General features: G+C 44.4%; 1 protein-coding gene and 1 pseudogene across 2 annotated transcripts in view; one reads left to right on the plus strand and one right to left on the minus strand.

Moving 5' to 3' along the window:
- The window catches only part of GRIA3 (glutamate ionotropic receptor AMPA type subunit 3), a 209,648-nt gene that overhangs the window by 187,062 nt on the left and 3,810 nt on the right, over window positions 1-18,776 (plus strand). Inside the window, exon 15 of the mRNA XM_082207235.1 lies at window positions 15,406-15,670. Within this exon, the coding sequence (XP_082063361.1) occupies window positions 15,406-15,651 (246 nt within the window). The 3' untranslated portion in view covers window positions 15,652-15,670. The remainder of the gene's footprint in view (window positions 1-15,405; window positions 15,671-18,776) is intronic.
- Window positions 1,876-4,268, minus strand: LOC309524068 (mothers against decapentaplegic homolog 3 pseudogene; annotated as a pseudogene). The gene is made up of 3 exons: window positions 4,257-4,268; window positions 4,082-4,133; window positions 1,876-3,997 (listed from the first exon to the last, which is right to left on the minus strand). The product of its transcript is annotated as a mothers against decapentaplegic homolog 3 pseudogene (transcript).

Genomic DNA, 18,776 nt, shown 5'->3' on the forward strand with positions numbered 1-18,776 from the left:
GTAGCCCCATGTAGAATGCATTGCAGTTGTCCAAGCGGGAGATAACTAGAGCATGCACCACTCTGGCGAGACAGTCTGCAGGCAGGTAGGGTCTCAGCCTGTGTACCAGATGGAGCTGGTGTAACAGATGCGCACCTGGTCCTTCAGGGGCACAGTTACCCCATACAGGACCAAGGAATCCCCCACAACCGCCCGCCCCCTGTCCCTCCAAAACAGTACTTCTGTCTTGTCAGGATTCAAACTCAGTCTGTTACATCATGGTAAGCAGCAGTGACACAGCCAACCAGAAGCGAGATGAGCACAGCCACCCAACCATGCCATCTTCTGCAATTCAACAGTGATGCTTGACAGTCCACTGAGGACCTCTCTCTCTTTTTGTTGCTTTTCTGGGACTGCAAAATAAAGGAGGGCTTTACAGGGCAGGGCTGGCTGAATGCATTTGGCTTGGTGGGACATATATTCTGCAAAGGAATATCATAAAACATTCGTTTAGCTTCAGCAGGCATCAACATCCTGAGAGATGAATGGGAGAATCATTGCTTTAATTTTCATACACTTCTGTGGATTTGAAACTGCACTTCATCAGAGATGAAAATGTTTGCCCATTGTACAAGAGTCCTCAACGCCTTAATGAGAGAAAGAATATATAAATGCACTGTTTGGAAACATGTTATTCAGGAGCACTTAACACCAAGGATACAGCCTCTCCCCAATTAAATCTCACTGCTATCGCAAATGGAATTGCACAGATGTGTCACTATGTACTTCATGTGTCTGTCTTGGCACTTTAGATATTTTAAATGTATTTTAATAAGTCTGTCTGTTCCACAAAACTCCAGGGAGAAGCACCTTCCATACAAACTTCCTTTTAATTTCCTAACTCAAGCTGGGACCCCAGCTGGCCATTGTATCTCTAGCCCAGATTTGGTCAGTAATTTATTTCTTAGTCTGAAAAGTAAGGCAAGAGTTGACCCAACAATGTTTTTATTTGCTTTTGATCTTGACCCACCCCAGCACTTTGCCTTAGAACTCTGTTTACCTAGTTCAGTTTTGTCCACTCTGACTGGCAATGACTCTCCTTCCTTGTAAGTTTTTAAGCAGATGTTTGGATGGCCATGGATGCGTTAGCTGAAATTCCTGCATTGCAGGGGGTTGGACTAGATGACCCTTGGGGTCCCTTCCAACCCTACAAATCTATGTTTCTATTACTCTTCTTAGGATCTCAAATTAAGGTTTTCCCCATCATCTGCTATCTGATCCTTTTAGCTATAGATGCCAAAGATTGAGCCTGAGACCTTTTGTATATGGAACTTTTTGTTTTATTGAACTTTTTGTTTATTGAACTTTCAAAGCTAACAGAAGGAAAAATAAGGGGGGGAGAGAAAAAATCATCATGCAGGATCAGTGCAGACATGGAACATAAATCTTAGCAATATTTTGCTGTACTTAACAAGTACTTGCACATATTTGAAAAAGAAAATCCTACAGTAATTAGCAATATGCTGAACTCAAGAGGTGGCTCAAGCAAAGATGCTAATCTTAATTTGCTTGCTTTCTTACGTCTGCACCACATGAACAGAAATATAAGAGTAAAATATAATGAATATATCAAAAATTAATAGAGCTCTAATAAGAGTAAGGGGGAAATCAAATAGCATGAGTCTGTTAAATCTTATTGGTTGTAATTTCATGTAACCCATACTTTAGCATAGACTGTATATTCATAGACAAAATGAAATCAGACAGCATTGCAAAAAGCCTGTCATTTTTACTACACAGCCTTAAAAAAAATTCTGCAGTCATTAGCAATACTTTTGAACTCAAAAATAACCAAACAAAAATATTAATTTACTTTCTTATGTGTGCACCATTTTCTTTCTTATGTGTGCACCATTGATTAGAAATTATAAGAATAAGAAAAAATATTATTAAATCAAAAAGCATAAGTGTTAAATTTTGTCAATTGCATTTTCATGTAACCATACTTAAGCATAGGCTTGAAGAACCTTATTCATAAATAATATGAAATCAAACAAAAAGTCTAGCTTATTACAAAAAGCCTACCTTTTTTACTAGAACCCCTAGAGACTTGCAGTTTATGGGGATTTTTTTTTTCTTGCCAGACGCTTGAGGACCAATGGTCCAAACTGACTAACTCAATATTTTTCAAAACGTTGTAACGTACATTATTGCTGCCATCAAAAGGTGAGGGGTGAGTTCCTTGTTTTTAAGGAATTTAAGGCACCAGATGCAGAGATGAGACAAGAATTTTATCTGCTGTTAGGGAAATCTCCTTAAACACCTTGTCCCATTATTCTGCAACATTAAGGGATTCCCACTACATTTGCTCCCGGGTGTCCCCTGTTTGGCAGCCCATCCAGCGAGCTTCTCAGATGCATAAGTGAAAGCTGGTATCATCACAGCAGATGCAAAGGACATCTGCCTGTGGCCAAGTGCTTAGTACTGAGCTAGACACATTAAATATATTTACATTTCAAATAGATTTCTTTCTATATCTACTGTTTTAAATCTATTACTTCTATTTCGGTCCAGAAAAAAACAACCAAAAAAGCAAGATAGAAATGAGCCTAATGATACTGATTATAACTTAGGTTTCTCTCTGCCAGGAGTGAAACGAATTCCATTTCCTGGTCTTGGCTTCTGCTTCTAACTTCTTTAATACTTGCTGGAACATCAGGTGGCTGGAGAACCAAGCTGGTTCAAGACCTTGTCCAACCACTGCAAGGGGCCATTCAGATGGATCTCAATCCAGCAGGGAACACTCGCGAGTGTCTGCCGCTTGTGTTCAAGTCCCCAGGGCTTGACGAAGCTCATTCGGATGATGCACATCTTCATCAGCTGGTAGACCGCTTCAAAGCCCCGGGTTGCAGCTTTGGACAAACTTTCACCAAATACATCCTTACGGAAAATTTTCAAGTTGCATTCTTTTGGAATCTTGATAACAGTGTTCGGAAGCACTCCATAGCGCTGGTTACACATGAGAGACTGGACAAAAACGGGAGTCTTGCTAAGGCACTCCAGAGACACGTCCCCGTCTTCATAGCAGAGTCTCACTCCTTCCCTGATGTACATTCTGGCTTGCTCCACCTCAGAATCACGGTGGATATTGGTCTGCTGGCCTAAGCAGAAACGTCCAGCATTGATAGGGTCGGTACCGCCATCTACAATCACAGAGTGCTGGTAAGCATGGAAGCTGTCCCCAACCCGTTGGCCGAGCTCGTAGTAGGTGATGGAACACCAAAAGGCTGGTTCAGAGTACGGGACGGGCTTGATGTTCACATTACTGGGTCCAGGGATCACCGGAGCTTCAGGTTTTTCCTGCTGGCTACTACTACTAGTGCTGGCTGCTGTACTCTCAGGACGACAATGAAGCACAGTGGATGGTGTTTCTACAAAGGTGCTGCTTTTACGGACAGAGGTGCTGCTTTTAGAGGTGCACTTTTTAGGGACAGAGGTTCTCATTGTAGGGTCAGAGGTTCTCTTTTTGGGGTCAGAGGTGCTACTTCCAGGGACAGAGGTGCTGCTTCCAGGGTCAGAGGTGCTGCTTCTTCCAGAGACAGAGGTGCTGCTTCCAGCAAGGACAAAGGTGCTGCTTCTCCCAGGGACAGAAGTGCTGCTTCCAGGGACAGGGACAAAGGTGCTGCTTCTTCCAGGGACAGAGGTTCTGCTTCCAGGGACAGGGACAAAGGTGCTGCTTCTTCCAGGGACAGAAGTGCTACTTCCATGGACAGAGGTGCTGCTTCCAGCAAGGACAAAGGTGCTGCTTCTTCCAGGGACAGAGGTGGTGCTTCCAGGGACAGGGACAGAGGTGCTGCTTCTTCCAGGGACAGGGACAAAGGTGCTGCTTCCAGGGACAGGGACAAAGGTGCTGCTTCCAGGGACAGGGACAAAGGTGCTGCTTCTTCCAGGGACAGGGACAAAGGTGCTGCTTCCAGGGACAGGGACAAAGGTGCTGCTTCCAGGGACAGGGACAAAGGTGCTGCTTCTTCCAGGGACAGGGACAAAGGTGCTGCTTCCAGGGACAGGGACAAAGGTGCTGCTTCCAGGGACAGCGACAAAGGTGCGGCTTTCAGGGACAGAGGTGCTGCTTCCAGGGACATGGGTGCTGCTTCCAAGGACAGACATGCTGCTTTCAGGGGAAAAGGTGCTGCTTCCAGGGACATGGGTGCTGCTTTCAGGGGGAAAGGTGCTGCTTCCAGGATCATGGGTGCTGCTTCCAGGGACAACGGTGCTGGTTCCAGGGACAGAGGTGCTGCTTTCAGGGGGAAAGGTGCTGAACTCAGGGAAAATGAGGCTGATATCAGGGGAAAAGTTGCTGCTTTCAGGGCCAGAGGTGTTGTTTTCAGGGCCAGAGGTGCTGCTTTCAGGGACAAACGTGCTGCTTCCAGGGACAGAGGTGTTGTTTTCAGGAAAAAAGGTGCTGAAATCAGGAAAAATGAGGCTGATATCAGGGAAAAAGTTGCTGCTTTCAGGGCCAGATGTGTTGCTTTCAGGGCCAGAGGTGCTGCTTTCGGGGCCAGAAGTGCTGCTTCCAGGGGAGAAGGTGCTGCTTCCAGGGGAAAAGGTGCTGAAATCAGGGAAAATGAGGCTGATATCAGGGGAAAAGTTGCTGCTTTCAGGGCCAGAGGTGCTGCTTCCAGGGCCAGAGGTGCTGCTTCCAGGGGAAAAGGTGCTGAAATCAGGGAAAATGAGGCTGATATCAGGAAAAAAGTTGCTGCTTTCAGGGCCAGAGGTGTTGCTTCCAGGGCCAGAGATGCTGCTTTCAGGGCCAGAGGTGTTGCTTCCAGGGCCAGAGATGCTGCTTTCAGGGCCAGAGATGCTGCTTTCAGGGCCAGAGGTGCTGCTTCCAGGGCCCGAGGTGCTGCTTCCAGGGCCAGAGGTGCTGCCTTCAGGTACAAAGGTGCTGCTTTCAGGGAGAAAGGTGCTGCTACCAGGGCCAGAGGTGCTGCTTCCAGGGCGAGAAGTGCTGCTTCCAGGGCCAGAGGTGCTGCCTTCAGGGAGAAAGGTGCTGCTACCAGGGCCAGAGGTGCTGCTTCCAGGGCCCGAGGTGCTGCTTCCAGGGCCAGAGGTGCTGCCTTCAGGTACAAAGGTGCTGCTTTCAGGGAGAAAGGTGCTGCTACCAGGGCCAGAAGTGCTGCTTCCAGGGCCAGAAGTGCTGCTTCCAGGGCCAGAGGTGCTGCTTCCAGGGCCAGAAGTGCTGCTTCCAGGGCCAGAGGTGCTGCTTCCAGGGCCAGAGGTGCTGCTTCCAGGGACAAAGCTTGCCTGGAGGTTAGAGTTTCCTGGCGCATGGTAGCTGTGATCCTCCAATGGAGGATATGAAGCTGGATCTTCTGGCTGTATTGGCGGGCCCACTGGAGCACTGGAGCCCTGGAGCAATGTGAATTCTGGCTCACTGGTGCACTCTGTCTTTTCCTCTTTCTCAAAGTGATACGGATTCACACAGACTTTAGACTTTAGTTTTTTATAGGCGTTTGCACACGTCTCTATGCTACGCAAATCATCATGGCTTTGCACCTCTGGCCATCGCCACAGCCGGCAGAAGAGAGTGTGCGGGAAGTTATTTCCGCAGGACGCATACATCTGTTCAAACAGAGGTCTGGTGATGGTGATGCACTTGGTGCCAGGATTCTGAGTGGAGATAGCCTTCTCCAGCTCCCCCAGCTGCTTGCTGGCGTGGGTCTTCCTCACCAAGGTCTTGACAGCATTCTCGTACATCTTGCCTTCCTGCTCGTTGAAAGTAAGCATCTTCCAGGCCAGCAGGCGTTTGACGGTGGCGGCAGCGAAGAACGGGGGGGACATGGCTGCGTTGGACCCACAAGCAAATGGGGCGAGTTGTCAAGCGGCAGCGGGAAAACGAGAGGAAACAGGAGGGGTGACTTGCCTGCTTCTCTTATTCCAGAGGCACCCGGATAGCAGTGAAGACCAGTCGCGGCTAGGAGATGGGACAGTGCCGAGAGGGGCGCGGGCGCTGCAGCTGCAGCTACAACACCTGTCTCGCGCCTCAAACTTTCTCCCGACTTCTCTCACTCCTCTGTGAAGGCGTCTCTGTCGGCAGAGGCAAAAGCTGCTACTAAAACCTCTGCCGGACCCTCCCCCGGACCCTCCCCCTCATGACCTGGTATCCTATCAGCATCCCTTGGAGACAGAAAATTTGCAGAAGATCTTGGGGCAGAGCCAATCAGAGTTACCAACAATTAGTTGTGTTTGGGAGGAACTCTGCAAGAACTCAATAAATTTAAATTTAAAGCTGCCCTGCAAAGGATCCTGGGAAATGTAGTTCCTTAAAGATTCTTCCCAAAGAATCCTGTGAGAGTAAATTACAGTTCTCAATATTCTTTTTGGGGGGGTTGCTTTGAATGTATGGTGTGTACAAAATGTTAAGTTCTGCTTGTGGCAGATGAGTTGGACTTAATAGACCTAAGCTAAGCCTGTCCAATAACTTCCGTGGGTATACTCCTGAGTATGTCTAACTTTGGATGCAACACCTAGTGATTAACACTTTCCACACCCACCAGTTCTCCCCTACAAACGCTCCCTTGAATGTTTTGAAATTGTTTTCCCCTCAGATGTACACAGAAATGGATCTCAGGGTGATAGAAATCTGTCAGGCTGAATGCCCTTGTATGAGCAAATGGACAAATTTGGGAAGATTCAAGAACCCCCCTCATCTCCTGCTGATACTCTCTCCTGTAAACACTTACAGCCTCTGCATTCACATTGACTGGCAGACATGTTGAAAACGCAAGTTTGCTGGTATAATGTTTAGAATTTGTCCAAAGATCCTGTGGTGCCATTTCCCTATCCTTTGCATGTACATGAGCATTGTGGGGAATAAGAGGTCTGTTTGCACCTCTCATGCCCCTGTCCAATAGAATTGTCCATCCTCAGCCTAATGACAGTGTTGGTGGTGGAGTGTGTGTTCATCCAGGACCGTAGAGTGAGAATAATTCAATCCTCACAGCCACCACCATCCAGTCATAGAATCATAGAAGGGACCCCGCAGGGTCATCTAGTCCAACCCCTGAAATACAGGACTCTCAACTAAAGCATCTATGACAGATGGCCATCCATCATCTGCTTAAAAACCTCCAAGGAAGGAGAGTCCACACCCTCCTGAGGGAGACTGTTCCACTGTCAAACAGCTCTTACTGTCAGAACTTTTTTTCTGAATGTTTAGTTGGGTCCGCCTTTCTTGTAACTTGAAGCCATTGGTTTGAATCCTACCCTCCAGTTCTGCCCTCCATGTGCTGCTCTGGTTCACCAGAAGTGGCTTAGTCATGGTAGCAGTGGCGTAGCATGGGGGGTGCAAGGGGGGCTGGCTGCACCGGGCGCAACATCTGGGGGGAGCACGCTCGCCGCCTCCAGAGTCGCCGAAGAGCCTCGGGCGCAGGCTGTAGCAGAGCCCCATGTCTCGCGGAACCGACGAGCTGGCAGCGGCTCTCAGAGCTCGCCGCGGTCCCCGCGCGTCAGGGCCAAGGAGGGCGTGCCAGGCAGCCCCTCCTCACAGCCCCGCCGCCGCCGCTGCTGCAGCTTCTGGGCCATGTTGCATTTTCCTTGCCTCTCTGCCCTCCTCTGGGCAAGCAGCGGCGTCGTTTGGGCGGCAGCGCCAGCGGCAACTCACCTCAGATTACCTGACACGGCAGGTTAGGGGTTAGGGGGCGCAAATTACTTGCCTTGCCCCGGGTGCTGACAACCCACGCTACGCCGCTGCATGCTGGCCACATGACTCAGAAGCTGTACGCCAGCTCCCTCAGCCAATAAAGTGAGATGAGCGTCGCAACCCCAGAGTCGGGCACGACTGGACCTAATGGACAGGGGTCCCTTTACCTTTATCATATCTCTTCTCGGTCTCCTCTTTTCCAGGCTAAACGTACCCAGCTCCTTCAAGAACTCCTAGTAAGGCTCAGTTTCCAGACCATTGATCATCTTGGTCACCAACTCTGCATACATTCCAGCTTGTCAATATCCGTCTTAAATTGTGGTGCCCAGAACTGGACACAGTATTCCAGGTGTGGTCTGACCAAGGCAGAATAGAGTTTTACAATTACTTCCCTTGATTTGGACACGATAATTCTGTTGATGCAGCCTGCATTATCCTTTTCTGCTGCTGCATGACACTGTTGACTCACATTAACCTTGTGGTCCACCAAGACCCCTAGATATTTTTCACATTTACTGCCAGTAACCCAGGTGTCCCCCATCCTATTTTTGTGCATCTGGTTCTTCCTACCTAAATGCAGAACCTTACATTTATACCTATTGAAATTCATTTTCACCCAGTGAAGTTCAATTCACCCAGTTCTGCAATCTGTTAAAGTCATTTTGAATTCTGATTCTGTCTTCTGTGGCATTAGCTACCCATCCTAGTTTGTTGTCATCTGCAAATTTGAAGAGCATTCTCTCAATTCCTTCATCCAAGTCATTTATAAAGATGGTGAACAACAATGGGCCCAGGACAGAACCCTACAGCATCCTGCTTGTCACTTTTTTCCAGGATGAGGGGCCATTAATGAGTACTCTTTGGGTTCAGGCAGTCAACTAGCCACAAATCCAAATCAAAGGTCTTACTGAAACCAAGATAAACTATGTCCACAGCAGTTCACTTATTCACCTAGTTTGTAATTCCATCCAAAAAAAGAAATCTGATTGGTCTGGCATGACTTATTTTAGAGAAACTCGTGCTGGGTCTTAGTAATCACAACATCCATTTCTAAATGCTCAGAAACTGACTGTTGAATAATCTGTTCTAGGACCTTTATTGATGTCAAACTCACCAGTCAGTAGTTAACCCTTTCCCCCTTTTTGAAGATGGGGACAACATTTGCCTGCCTCCAGTCTGTAGGGACCTCACCTGTTCTCCAAGAATTCTCTTCTCAATTCTCAGCTCATCTGTAAGCTCCTTAATGCAGCCACACTGGTTTCCTTAGATGCCTCCCACTTTTATTTCTTGTTGGTATTGCCTGCTTTGGGGCTTTCAATATTTCTCCTTTTAGAAACTCCCATCCTTCTTAGACTCCCTTCTCTTTGATATTTCTGACCATGGGATCACACCCTGTAGCTCATTAAGCTTCTTGAAATCACTGTTGCCCTAAACTTGCCCTTTGGGGTGGAGGGTAGTAGAATGGGTATACTTCCTTGCTTTACACAAAATTAACAATACCTGTAGTTTGCCCCTTAAAAATAGACTTTGGTCAGGATGGTGAAAATGTCCTTGCTGTGCTGTAGTAAATTAGCCTCTGTAAAAGGCAGTGGTGGCCACCAACCTGGATGGCTTTAAAAGAGGATTAGGGCAGTTTGTAACAATTAAAATACAATATTGATATTAAAACACAATGTTATATTATATTAAAAACTGTTTCCAACAACTTAACATTTCAAAAATAAGATGGACCCTAAAAATACATTTCAACCTTAGAAATCCTGATTGGAGAGAATGGGAGATTACACAGAAACACACACACACACACACACACACACACACTCGACCAATGCAAACAGCAGGAATTGGGACTGAAGTGGGGCAAAGTGTTAAAGCCAACTATCTACATCAGGACCCCAGTCCAGATCAGGACTCCTGCTCCTGCAACTCTGCAACATGCTTTGGAAAAGTGAGCTGCTAGGCTTGTTGCCTAACAACTCACTAGGCTAGTTGTTGTGGTTGTGAGATTTTGTGGGAGTCTGCTTTCATCTGGCTGCATATCAAGGCCCCATGACCACCTTGTTCCCTAAGGTGAGAATAACTAGACAACACATGACATATTGGTTTTGGGGATCAAATGAGACTTTATTGGTTACAGATGTGAGGTTTGACCAAAGGCATTGTGGTAATCAATGGCTCATATGTCACTCCTGCTCGTCCACTGGGAGTGTTTCTAAAGGTGAAGCTGGTGGGTGGAGGGGGGGATCGCTCTATGACCTACGTCAAATCAGGGTGTCCCCCAAGCAGTCACCATTGGAGGAGTAGTATGGCCCTAGCACCCATCTGGGCATTGGGCAGGAGCCACTCCTCCCAGATCCTTTTAACAGGATACCCTTAGCCAAGCAGGGGCAGGAGGATGCTACAACCAACCAAGGCATACCCAATGCATACCCACCTCTCAAATTTGTGGCGATCCTACTTTAGCTCAGTCTGTTAGAGGCTACATCCAATCTTAGTCCTATTCTGAGTAGATTCTTTGAAATTAATGGACAATACTTAATTTAAGCTCATTAATTACAGGGGGTCTACTCTGAGTAGAACTTAGTTGGAAGCAACTCTAGGATTTATATCCTGCTTTTGTTGTGGTTGATCATAAGACTACAGAGCATGTGTAATCCAACCCATCCATTATTTCTCGAACATGTGATCCCACACTGTTCCCATAACTGCAACAAGAAACTGTCTCAACATTCAGTGGCCCACATCATGGCACCCTTTTTACAGACCTTGCTAGAGAGCGGTTTGTGTCCAGAATTTAGGGAAACTCACACTTCCTTAGTAAGGTATGTATTGGGTCAACATCTCTCATAAATAGCTTGGGACTTTCTAGCTTGTTTGAATTTCTCTCCTTTTTTCTTTTGTTTCTTTCCTTCTTTTGAATATAAGACAAGGGAAACAAGCCGAAGTATTTTCAAAGTGCACGTATCATGTGGCCAGTAGATACTTGAAGATGGCTATCATATCTCTTCTCAGCATAGTTGTCAACTTTTCCCTTTTTAAAGGGAAATTCCCTTATTCCGAATAAGATTCCTTGCAAGAAAAGGGAAAAGTTGACAGCTATGCCTCTCAGTCTCCTCTTTCCCAGGCTACACATATGCAGCTCCTTCAACCATTCTTCATAAGGCTTAATTCCCACACCCCTAATCATCTTGATCACCTTTCTTTCTCCAGCTTGACAATATTATTAATAATATTAATAATAATATCATTATAATATTAATATTAATAATATTAATAATATTAATAATATTAATAATATTAATAATATTAATAATATTAATAATATTAATAATATTAATAATATTAATAATATTAATATTAATAAAATTAATAAAATTAATAATAATAACCTTTAAAGCCCTATACGGCCTAGGACCCTCGTACCTACGGGACTGCCTCTCCTGGTATGCCCCACAGAGAAACCTACGGTCTGCAAATAATAACATCCTCAAGGTCCCAGGCCTCAGAGAGGTTAGGCTGGCCTCAACTAGAGCCAGGGCCTTCTCGGCTGCAGCTCCAACCTGGTGGAATGCTCTGGCACAAGAGACTAGGGCCCTGCGGGACCTGACATCTTTCCGCAGGGCCTGCAAGACAGAGTTGTTCCGCCAGGCCTTTGATCAGGGCGTAGCCTGACTCCCTCCTCTGGCAACCTGCACAGAATTTTGCTTAATCGGTTGCCATCAACCGATTAAGCAAAACCATTAATTAATTTTTATAATGAAATATTTTTAGATTGTGTGATTATTTGACTGATTATTTGATTGTTGTTAGCCACCCTGAGCCCGGCTTCTGCTGGGGAGTGCGGGATATAAATAAAAATTTATTATTATTATTATTATTATTATTATTATTATTATTATTATTATTCTTAAATTGTGGCACCCAGAACTGGACACAGTGATCCAGGTGTGATCTCACCAAGCCCACATGAGGTTCTGTTTATGCTAGTCGTAAGAAGGAAAGCCATTTTATATATCTATAGAGCTTTCCCGTGCCACCAGATCAGAGATAAAAGTGACTGTAGATAATTTCTACATGCAACAGTTCAGAAAACTGCATTGTGATCTCTTTTGACACACCACTGTACAAAGGGATTACCTGTGTATCACAACTACATTGCTAGAAATTCTCTGCAAATATACTGGATAACCCAATCTTATTCATCAGCTGGATGCATAGGTGAAGTGGAATGGGAGTGGATGAGCAGAAAAACATTCATCTGCACTGGCTGAAACAGAGGCATTCTTTCTGTTAGTTCAATAAGCAACCTTTGAGTGCAATCTTTCTCCTCCACCTTAAATCTATTGCAAAGCTACTGCAAGCTGACTAAAGGTACTCACCGGAAAAAAAGAAAAAGAAAAAGAAAGCAAAAAAAGGGGTGGAAAAAACTGGGGAGAATTGAACCACTTTGTTTCCATGGAGTTTATTTAACAGTGTGTGCCGATTACTCAAAGCGATATGGGCAGGACCTGGTGATCTAGCGATGCTCTAGAATTTTAACTTTTAAGGGGTTTACGATTCCAGTTTGCCTGCAGTACGAGATAATTTCTTTTGACATTTGTGGCCAGGAACCCTGCTTTATCGCTTTGTATAGTTTTAAAGTAGTTTAAAGCTTGAATAACATAAAATAACATAATATAATGTTATTTATGTTATTTCCCACGTGAAGAACTCCTGTAAACCTTGCAGTATTGAAACTCAGTGAACAAGGCATCTTAGACAAGCTGAAAAACAAATGGTGGTACGATAAGGGTGAATGTGGCGCCAAGGACTCGGGAAGTAAGGTCAGTCGCTGAAGGTCTTTTTGTACTGATTAGCAATCACATATATATTTATATATATATATTTTTGACCCGCTGTTTTATTTTATACCAAAGTTATTCTCCAAAGTTAACTATTTACATTCTAAAGCATTGAGGAAAACACACCCCATCCACGTCAAAAAAAAAAAAAAAGGGCAGGGATTTTTATTTATTTTTTATTTTTAAGAGAACTCCATTTTTTAAAAAAAACTCAGTAAAAATGACAGCCTTTTTCTTTTGCAGTATCAAAGGCGCTAGTTGTAAGTACATTTTTTTATATATATACTCAGGTTGACCCCTCCCTCAAAAAAAAAAAAATCTCAAACTGGTATCTCTACTTTAATATATACCTACAGAAATTCCGTTTGAGTCCATGTATGATTTTTTTAGCCTCTAGTTTGCCTTTATTTTCCATAAATTTTCAAAGCTCATCGATTTTATTATGAAATTTCGTAACTCCTTTCCATGCACAATGATGGTTTTTGAACAACAAATGCATGAGTGTTAAGGATGGATATTTTTCAGAGGACTTCACATTAATAAGCATGACATATCCTTTTTTTTTAAAGAAAGAAAGAAAGTCTGGAGGGGTTTATTTTTTAAATATATATATAATAGCGCACTATTTTATTGCTGGTTCATTCCATAAATCTTAGCCATTCAATTTTTTTTATGATTATTCATCAAACCATTTTGCTACTGTATTACTTACATTCCATACCAGAAACTTTTGCCACTGCGTACTTTGATTTCCCTTTTATGGTATGGCTTTCAGCTTGTCACAAGCTTCACACACAAATTATGTTGCTGGGGCGGTGGGTGTGGACCATCCCAGTGGGGACTTCTCCAGTGGAACTTCCATAAGTTTGAAATGGATACTCCAGATGTAGAAGTGACCAAGGGGGTTTCCATCCATAAACGCTTTTCCTTCTTGATTTGGGAGAAAACATTATGCTTACCTGCTGTGATGAAACATGGAGATGTATATATAATGGAACAATTTCAAAAGGAAAAATGAATTGAAATACCCAACCAGTATTAAATACTGATTTGGATGCATTTCTAAGGCAGCAAACAACAGCCTGATGTCCAGTTCCCATTGCAAACAGATGAGAATTGAACACCTGCCTTTCGTTTGTGCCTTTGAAAAATTACTGTGATAATGACCATAATAAGAATTGCTAGAGGTTTTTTTAGAGGGCTCCATTTTCTGGTCCTGCTGAAGTCGACTCATGAGTATTGATTCCAGCAGGGCTTGGAGATGGCTTCTTGTTAAGGTGAACTTTGGGCCGATGGATGTTTGAATGCACCATTGCAGGATCAGCCTCTTTGTAACTCAAACCTAAAACCAAAAAATCAGCAAGGATTCAAAATTTATTAAGTCAGCCAAGCCCAGCCTTCTAAAATGTGTTTGTTTTCCCCTGGCTGGAAGGAACTGATCTATTTTGGGGTCTGGTTTTCATTGTTTGGTTTTGGGACATTGGGGGGGGGGGCAAATTCGAAAGACATTTTGCAACTGCTTAAAGATTTTTGGTAAGCTGAGGCTTAACCTGCAACTTTTTCAAGAGTCAGTTTCAAATTTCTGCCGTAAATTGGTCTGGAATCCAGATTGACATCAATTACTCAGGCCTTGCCTACATGAGAGAGCTGTGTTGGTTTTAGATGAAATTAGCTGTCAGACTGGAGCAAGCCCCTGTGTGTGGACTGCTTTTTTGTTAATTAGAATGGCTTGTTGCCACTTTCTGCTTGCTGAGTTACATTTTGCAATTCTCATAACCGTGGAGGCTCATTTAGTCCTGCAACGTTAACAGCTGCTGATAGCTTAGTCACCAGTTGCAATGTGAGTCTTGGCTGGGAGGGGAACCCAGTCTCGCAAGCCCAAAAGCAGTCTGTCCACACTGAGACTTTAACCAGTTTGACTCAATTGGTTTGAATTCATATTCCAACGCACACCTGCACAGCCTTCTCATGTTGACAAGCCTTCTGATTTTCTTTGTGTCACAGCTCAAACCATAAGTATTCAAACAATTGAGAAACCATGTAGCAGGTAATCCAATTCAGCAGCAAAATGGTTATGATGGTGTCTCAAAACAGACAGAGAAATCATTAATATTATTTTTTCAAACAAAAGGCTTCCCCCATTGCCTTGATGGTACACCTTAGACAGTATAGATTGATTAATATTTTAAGCTGGGAGTTTTGTTTGTTCGTTCAACCCCAGAAACTCAAGTGAGAGCGCAGGGTTATTTAGCTCAGCCTGAAAGTAACTGACCAGCTTCATCAAACATAGCAACTGTTGCTACCAGATGTTAAAACAGCAAAAAAAAGTGATTCTTTTCCTCTTCATTCTCCAATATCAACAGAATTAAAGGCCTTCCTTTAATTTTTTTTAAATGAAAAAGCAGCTTTTTTCTGAATTCACCGTGCTATGTTCTGCCCCGCTCCAGAGGGGGAAAATGTTTCAAAGATCAATAGAAAGGCTCAGGTTAGCCCAGTGATATTCACCATGAAGCTGTGTGTAGTCAGCTACAAAGTGAATACCACTGGTTTAGGGAACTATCCATATTGTTACCAGATGCTGTATAGTTAGTATCAAGTAGGGGGAGATAAAACATTATTTCCTGGGTGTTCCTGCCTTAAGCCCTTTCGTGTCATGGGACATTATTTGTGAGATGAATCTGGCAAGAGTGTTTTGGTTCAGCTGGTTACCTCTGAAATTGATGTAAAGATTTGGGTACAAAGAGTTCTAAGCTGCAAAATAGTGAGAGTGAGTTGTCTAAATGCACATTTAGGCCTTCAAAGCTAGACACCTCTAGAAAGATATTGTCCTTCTGTCTCTTTCCTTCCCGCTGCAAAACTAACCAACTGGTTCGTTTTTCTTAGGACAAGACAAGCGCTCTGAGCCTGAGCAATGTTGCTGGGGTTTTCTATATTCTTGTCGGAGGTCTCGGCCTTGCCATGACGGTGGCCTTGATAGAGTTCTGTTACAAGTCACGGGCCGAGTCCAAACGAATGAAACTCACAAAGAACACACAAAACTTTAAGCCTGCTCCTGCACCCAATACCCAGAATTATGCTACGTACAGAGAAGGCTACAACGTGTATGGAACAGAAAGTGTTAAGATCTAGTGGTACGGCTAAAGGTCCAGTAAGCAAATCAACTGGTTTATGTTTTTGGTGTTCCCTGTGGTGATGTGTTGTTGGTGTTGTGTTCCCCAACGTGGAGTAACATCTCAGGATTATGCACATCAGAAATGGGACACAACACAGTTGATGCCTTTCCAACATGTGTTCTAGCAATGCCATGGGAAAGGCAGTAGTAGTTGATTGGCAGAGCACCTGATTCACATCAGGAAGTCCTAGGTTTGTCTCGGGCCCTCTGGCTGGGAGAGAACCATGTCTGAAATCCTGATAGGCCACTGAGAGTCATACCCAGTGAGATTGGTCAACATTCCAACTCAGTATAAGGCAGCTTCCCCACCTTTAATTCCCAATTATTGGATTAATTCTTAAACCATTTGCCATCCTGGATTTTCACTATGATGCCAGGACACTTTGAATGGCAGCTTCTAGGGCTCACCCAAGACTTGCCACCACTTGAGAGAGATCATCTAAATAAAAACAGCACACATACCAGCGCATACTCAATGAAAAAATATCCCAAATTTATGAGCTGCCATGAATGGATGCATTAACATTGCAGCCTCCAGCAATCACCTTAGTGCACCAAAAATTAATTTTACAAATCACACACACACAAATATGAAACACACAAATATAAAACAAGATCACATGTCATTAAAAAATCATAATAAACAATAACTTGAATTTGTTTGCCCTTAAGAGGGGCCCTTAAATTTGTCTCCTGAAGCAGCCGCCTCATTTATCCTCACTGGAAGGTCAGCCCTGAAAACTTTGGCACTGGGCATCACAGGTCTTGCCAGGATATCATCATGCCCTCCAGCCTTACACATAGAGATGGACATCATTGATTATTATTTCCTGACTTTCTTATGATCTTTTCCCCTTTCATTTATTAAAGGGAACTGTGGTGACTTCAGGTAAGTGCATTCTTGAGGTGTCTCCCCTGCTGCCAAAGCTGTGGGGGTGGGGTGGGGGTGGGGGGATAACACATTGACTTTCTACAATTATGTGATTTGTATAAGCAGCAAGGATGAATGACAGGTGTGTATGTACATGGAAGTAGGAGTAGGGGAATCTCCTGGTGAAGACAAGGGCAGAATTCCCATTTATTGCTTTCTAACCATGATTAGACGCGGGACGCGGGTGGCGCTGTGGGTAAAACCTCAGTGCCTAGGACTTGCCGATCGTATGGTCGGTGGTTCGAATCCCCACGGCGGGGTGAGCTCCTGTCTTTCGGTCCCAGCTCCTGCCCACCTAGCAGTTCGAAAGCACCCCTAAGTGCAAGTAGATAAATAGGTACCGCTTTATAGCAGGAAGGTAAACGGCGTTTCCGTGTGCTGCGCTGGTGCTGGCTCGCCAGTGCAGCTTTGTCACGCTGGCCACGTGACCCGGAAGTGTCTTCGGACAGCGACGGCTCCCGGCCTCTTAAGTAAGATGAGCGCACAACCCTAGAGTCGGACACGACTGGCCCGTACGGGAAGGGGTACCTTTACCTTTACCTTTAACCATGATTAAGGGCTTACCCACACTAACCCTTCCTTCATGGTTTCCTGGCACAGTCCAACACTTTAAAGCTCTGTGTTCGAGCACCCTTTTTTCTTTCTTTCTTTTTGGCTCCAGAGCTTTGCTCCCTGTAAAAACACACTTTCAAAAGCTGAATTAGAGCAATGGACAATCTGCAGAAAACCATTTGTGGACCGTTGCCTGGAATGAGTGGGGCAAGAAGTGGATAAGCCCTAACTCCTATCTCTACTGCATTTGAAAGGTCACAGTAATGTGCTATAGCATTAGCAATCATCATTTCTCTAGCTATAAGTCATAGCATAGATAAAATGGCATTCAGAATTCAGCTACAAATTCGTCTCTCTATTTTCTGCCAGTGGAGGCAAGGAAGAATGCAAGGTGACATAATTTTCCTTGTCTGATAGCAGAAAGCAAACAGGCTCACTTGATGTAACATAAATTCCTCCATGGCTAAACTCAGTCCCACCCCCAACCCACACACAGAGATATTTATATACAAGGTAATATAATGACAACATCCTCTGTAGCTGTTCCAAAAGTAATTTCTCACAACGGCCATCCGGGAAGGCAAAGGTCATAACATTAATTCTTAATTCATTAAGGCAATTCTACTTGGAGCTGAGGTTATTACTCCAAATAAGTAGATACAGCCTAGATAATTTCAAAGAAAGGTTAATTAGCATATCAGTAATGCAGGTGGTGCTGTGGGTTAAAGCACAGAGCCTAGGACTCGCCGATCAGAAGGTCGGTGGTTCAAATCCCTGTGACAGGGTGAGCTCCCATTGCTCGGTTCTTGCTACTGCCAGCCTAGCAGTTCGAAAGCACGTCAAAGTGCAAGTAGATAAATAGGTACCACTCCAGCGGGAAGGTAAACGGCGTTTCTGTGCACTGCTCTGGTTCGCCAGAAGTGGCTTAGTCATGCTGATCACATGACCCGGAAGCTGTACGCCGGCTCCCTCGGCCAATAAAGCGAGATGAGCACCGGAACCCCAGAGTCAGCCACAACTGGACCTAATGGTCAGGGGTCCCTTTACCTTTAAATAAGCTTTACTGCACCAAAAGAAGCTTTAACAGCAATATGCAGGGTTTCCCAACCTTGGGTCTCCAGCTGTTTTGGACTACAATTCCCATAATCCCTGATTGCTGGTTCTGCTAACTAGGGATGATGGGATTTGTAGTCTCAAAACAGCTGGAGAGCCAAGTTTGGGAAACCCTGATTTAGACATTGACTGGATCTTTGTTGTCTAGCAAATGCATGCAACGCAACAGCACTCTGCTGAATTGGTATCACTGAGTGAGAGTAATAGGCTATGAGTTATGCTCAGTAGTAGGACATCTGCTTTGCATGCAGAAAGTCCCAAGGTCACTCTGGCATCTTCAGATAGAACTGGGAGAGGCCCTTGTTTGAAACCCTGGAGAGCTATTGCCTATTAGTATAGGCAATACTAATATAGATGGATTAATGGCCTGATTCAGAGTCAGGCAGCTTCCTATGTTCCTTAAATCCACTTTGCAAACTCATCTGCAAACCTTGAAGACAGCTACATATATGGGATTCACATGCTACATTCCATGAGTTCATTATT

The sequence above is a fragment of the Podarcis vaucheri genome (genome assembly GCF_965113315.1).
Source record: "Podarcis vaucheri genome assembly, chromosome: Z".
Classification (NCBI taxonomy): Eukaryota; Metazoa; Chordata; class Lepidosauria; order Squamata; family Lacertidae; genus Podarcis; species Podarcis vaucheri.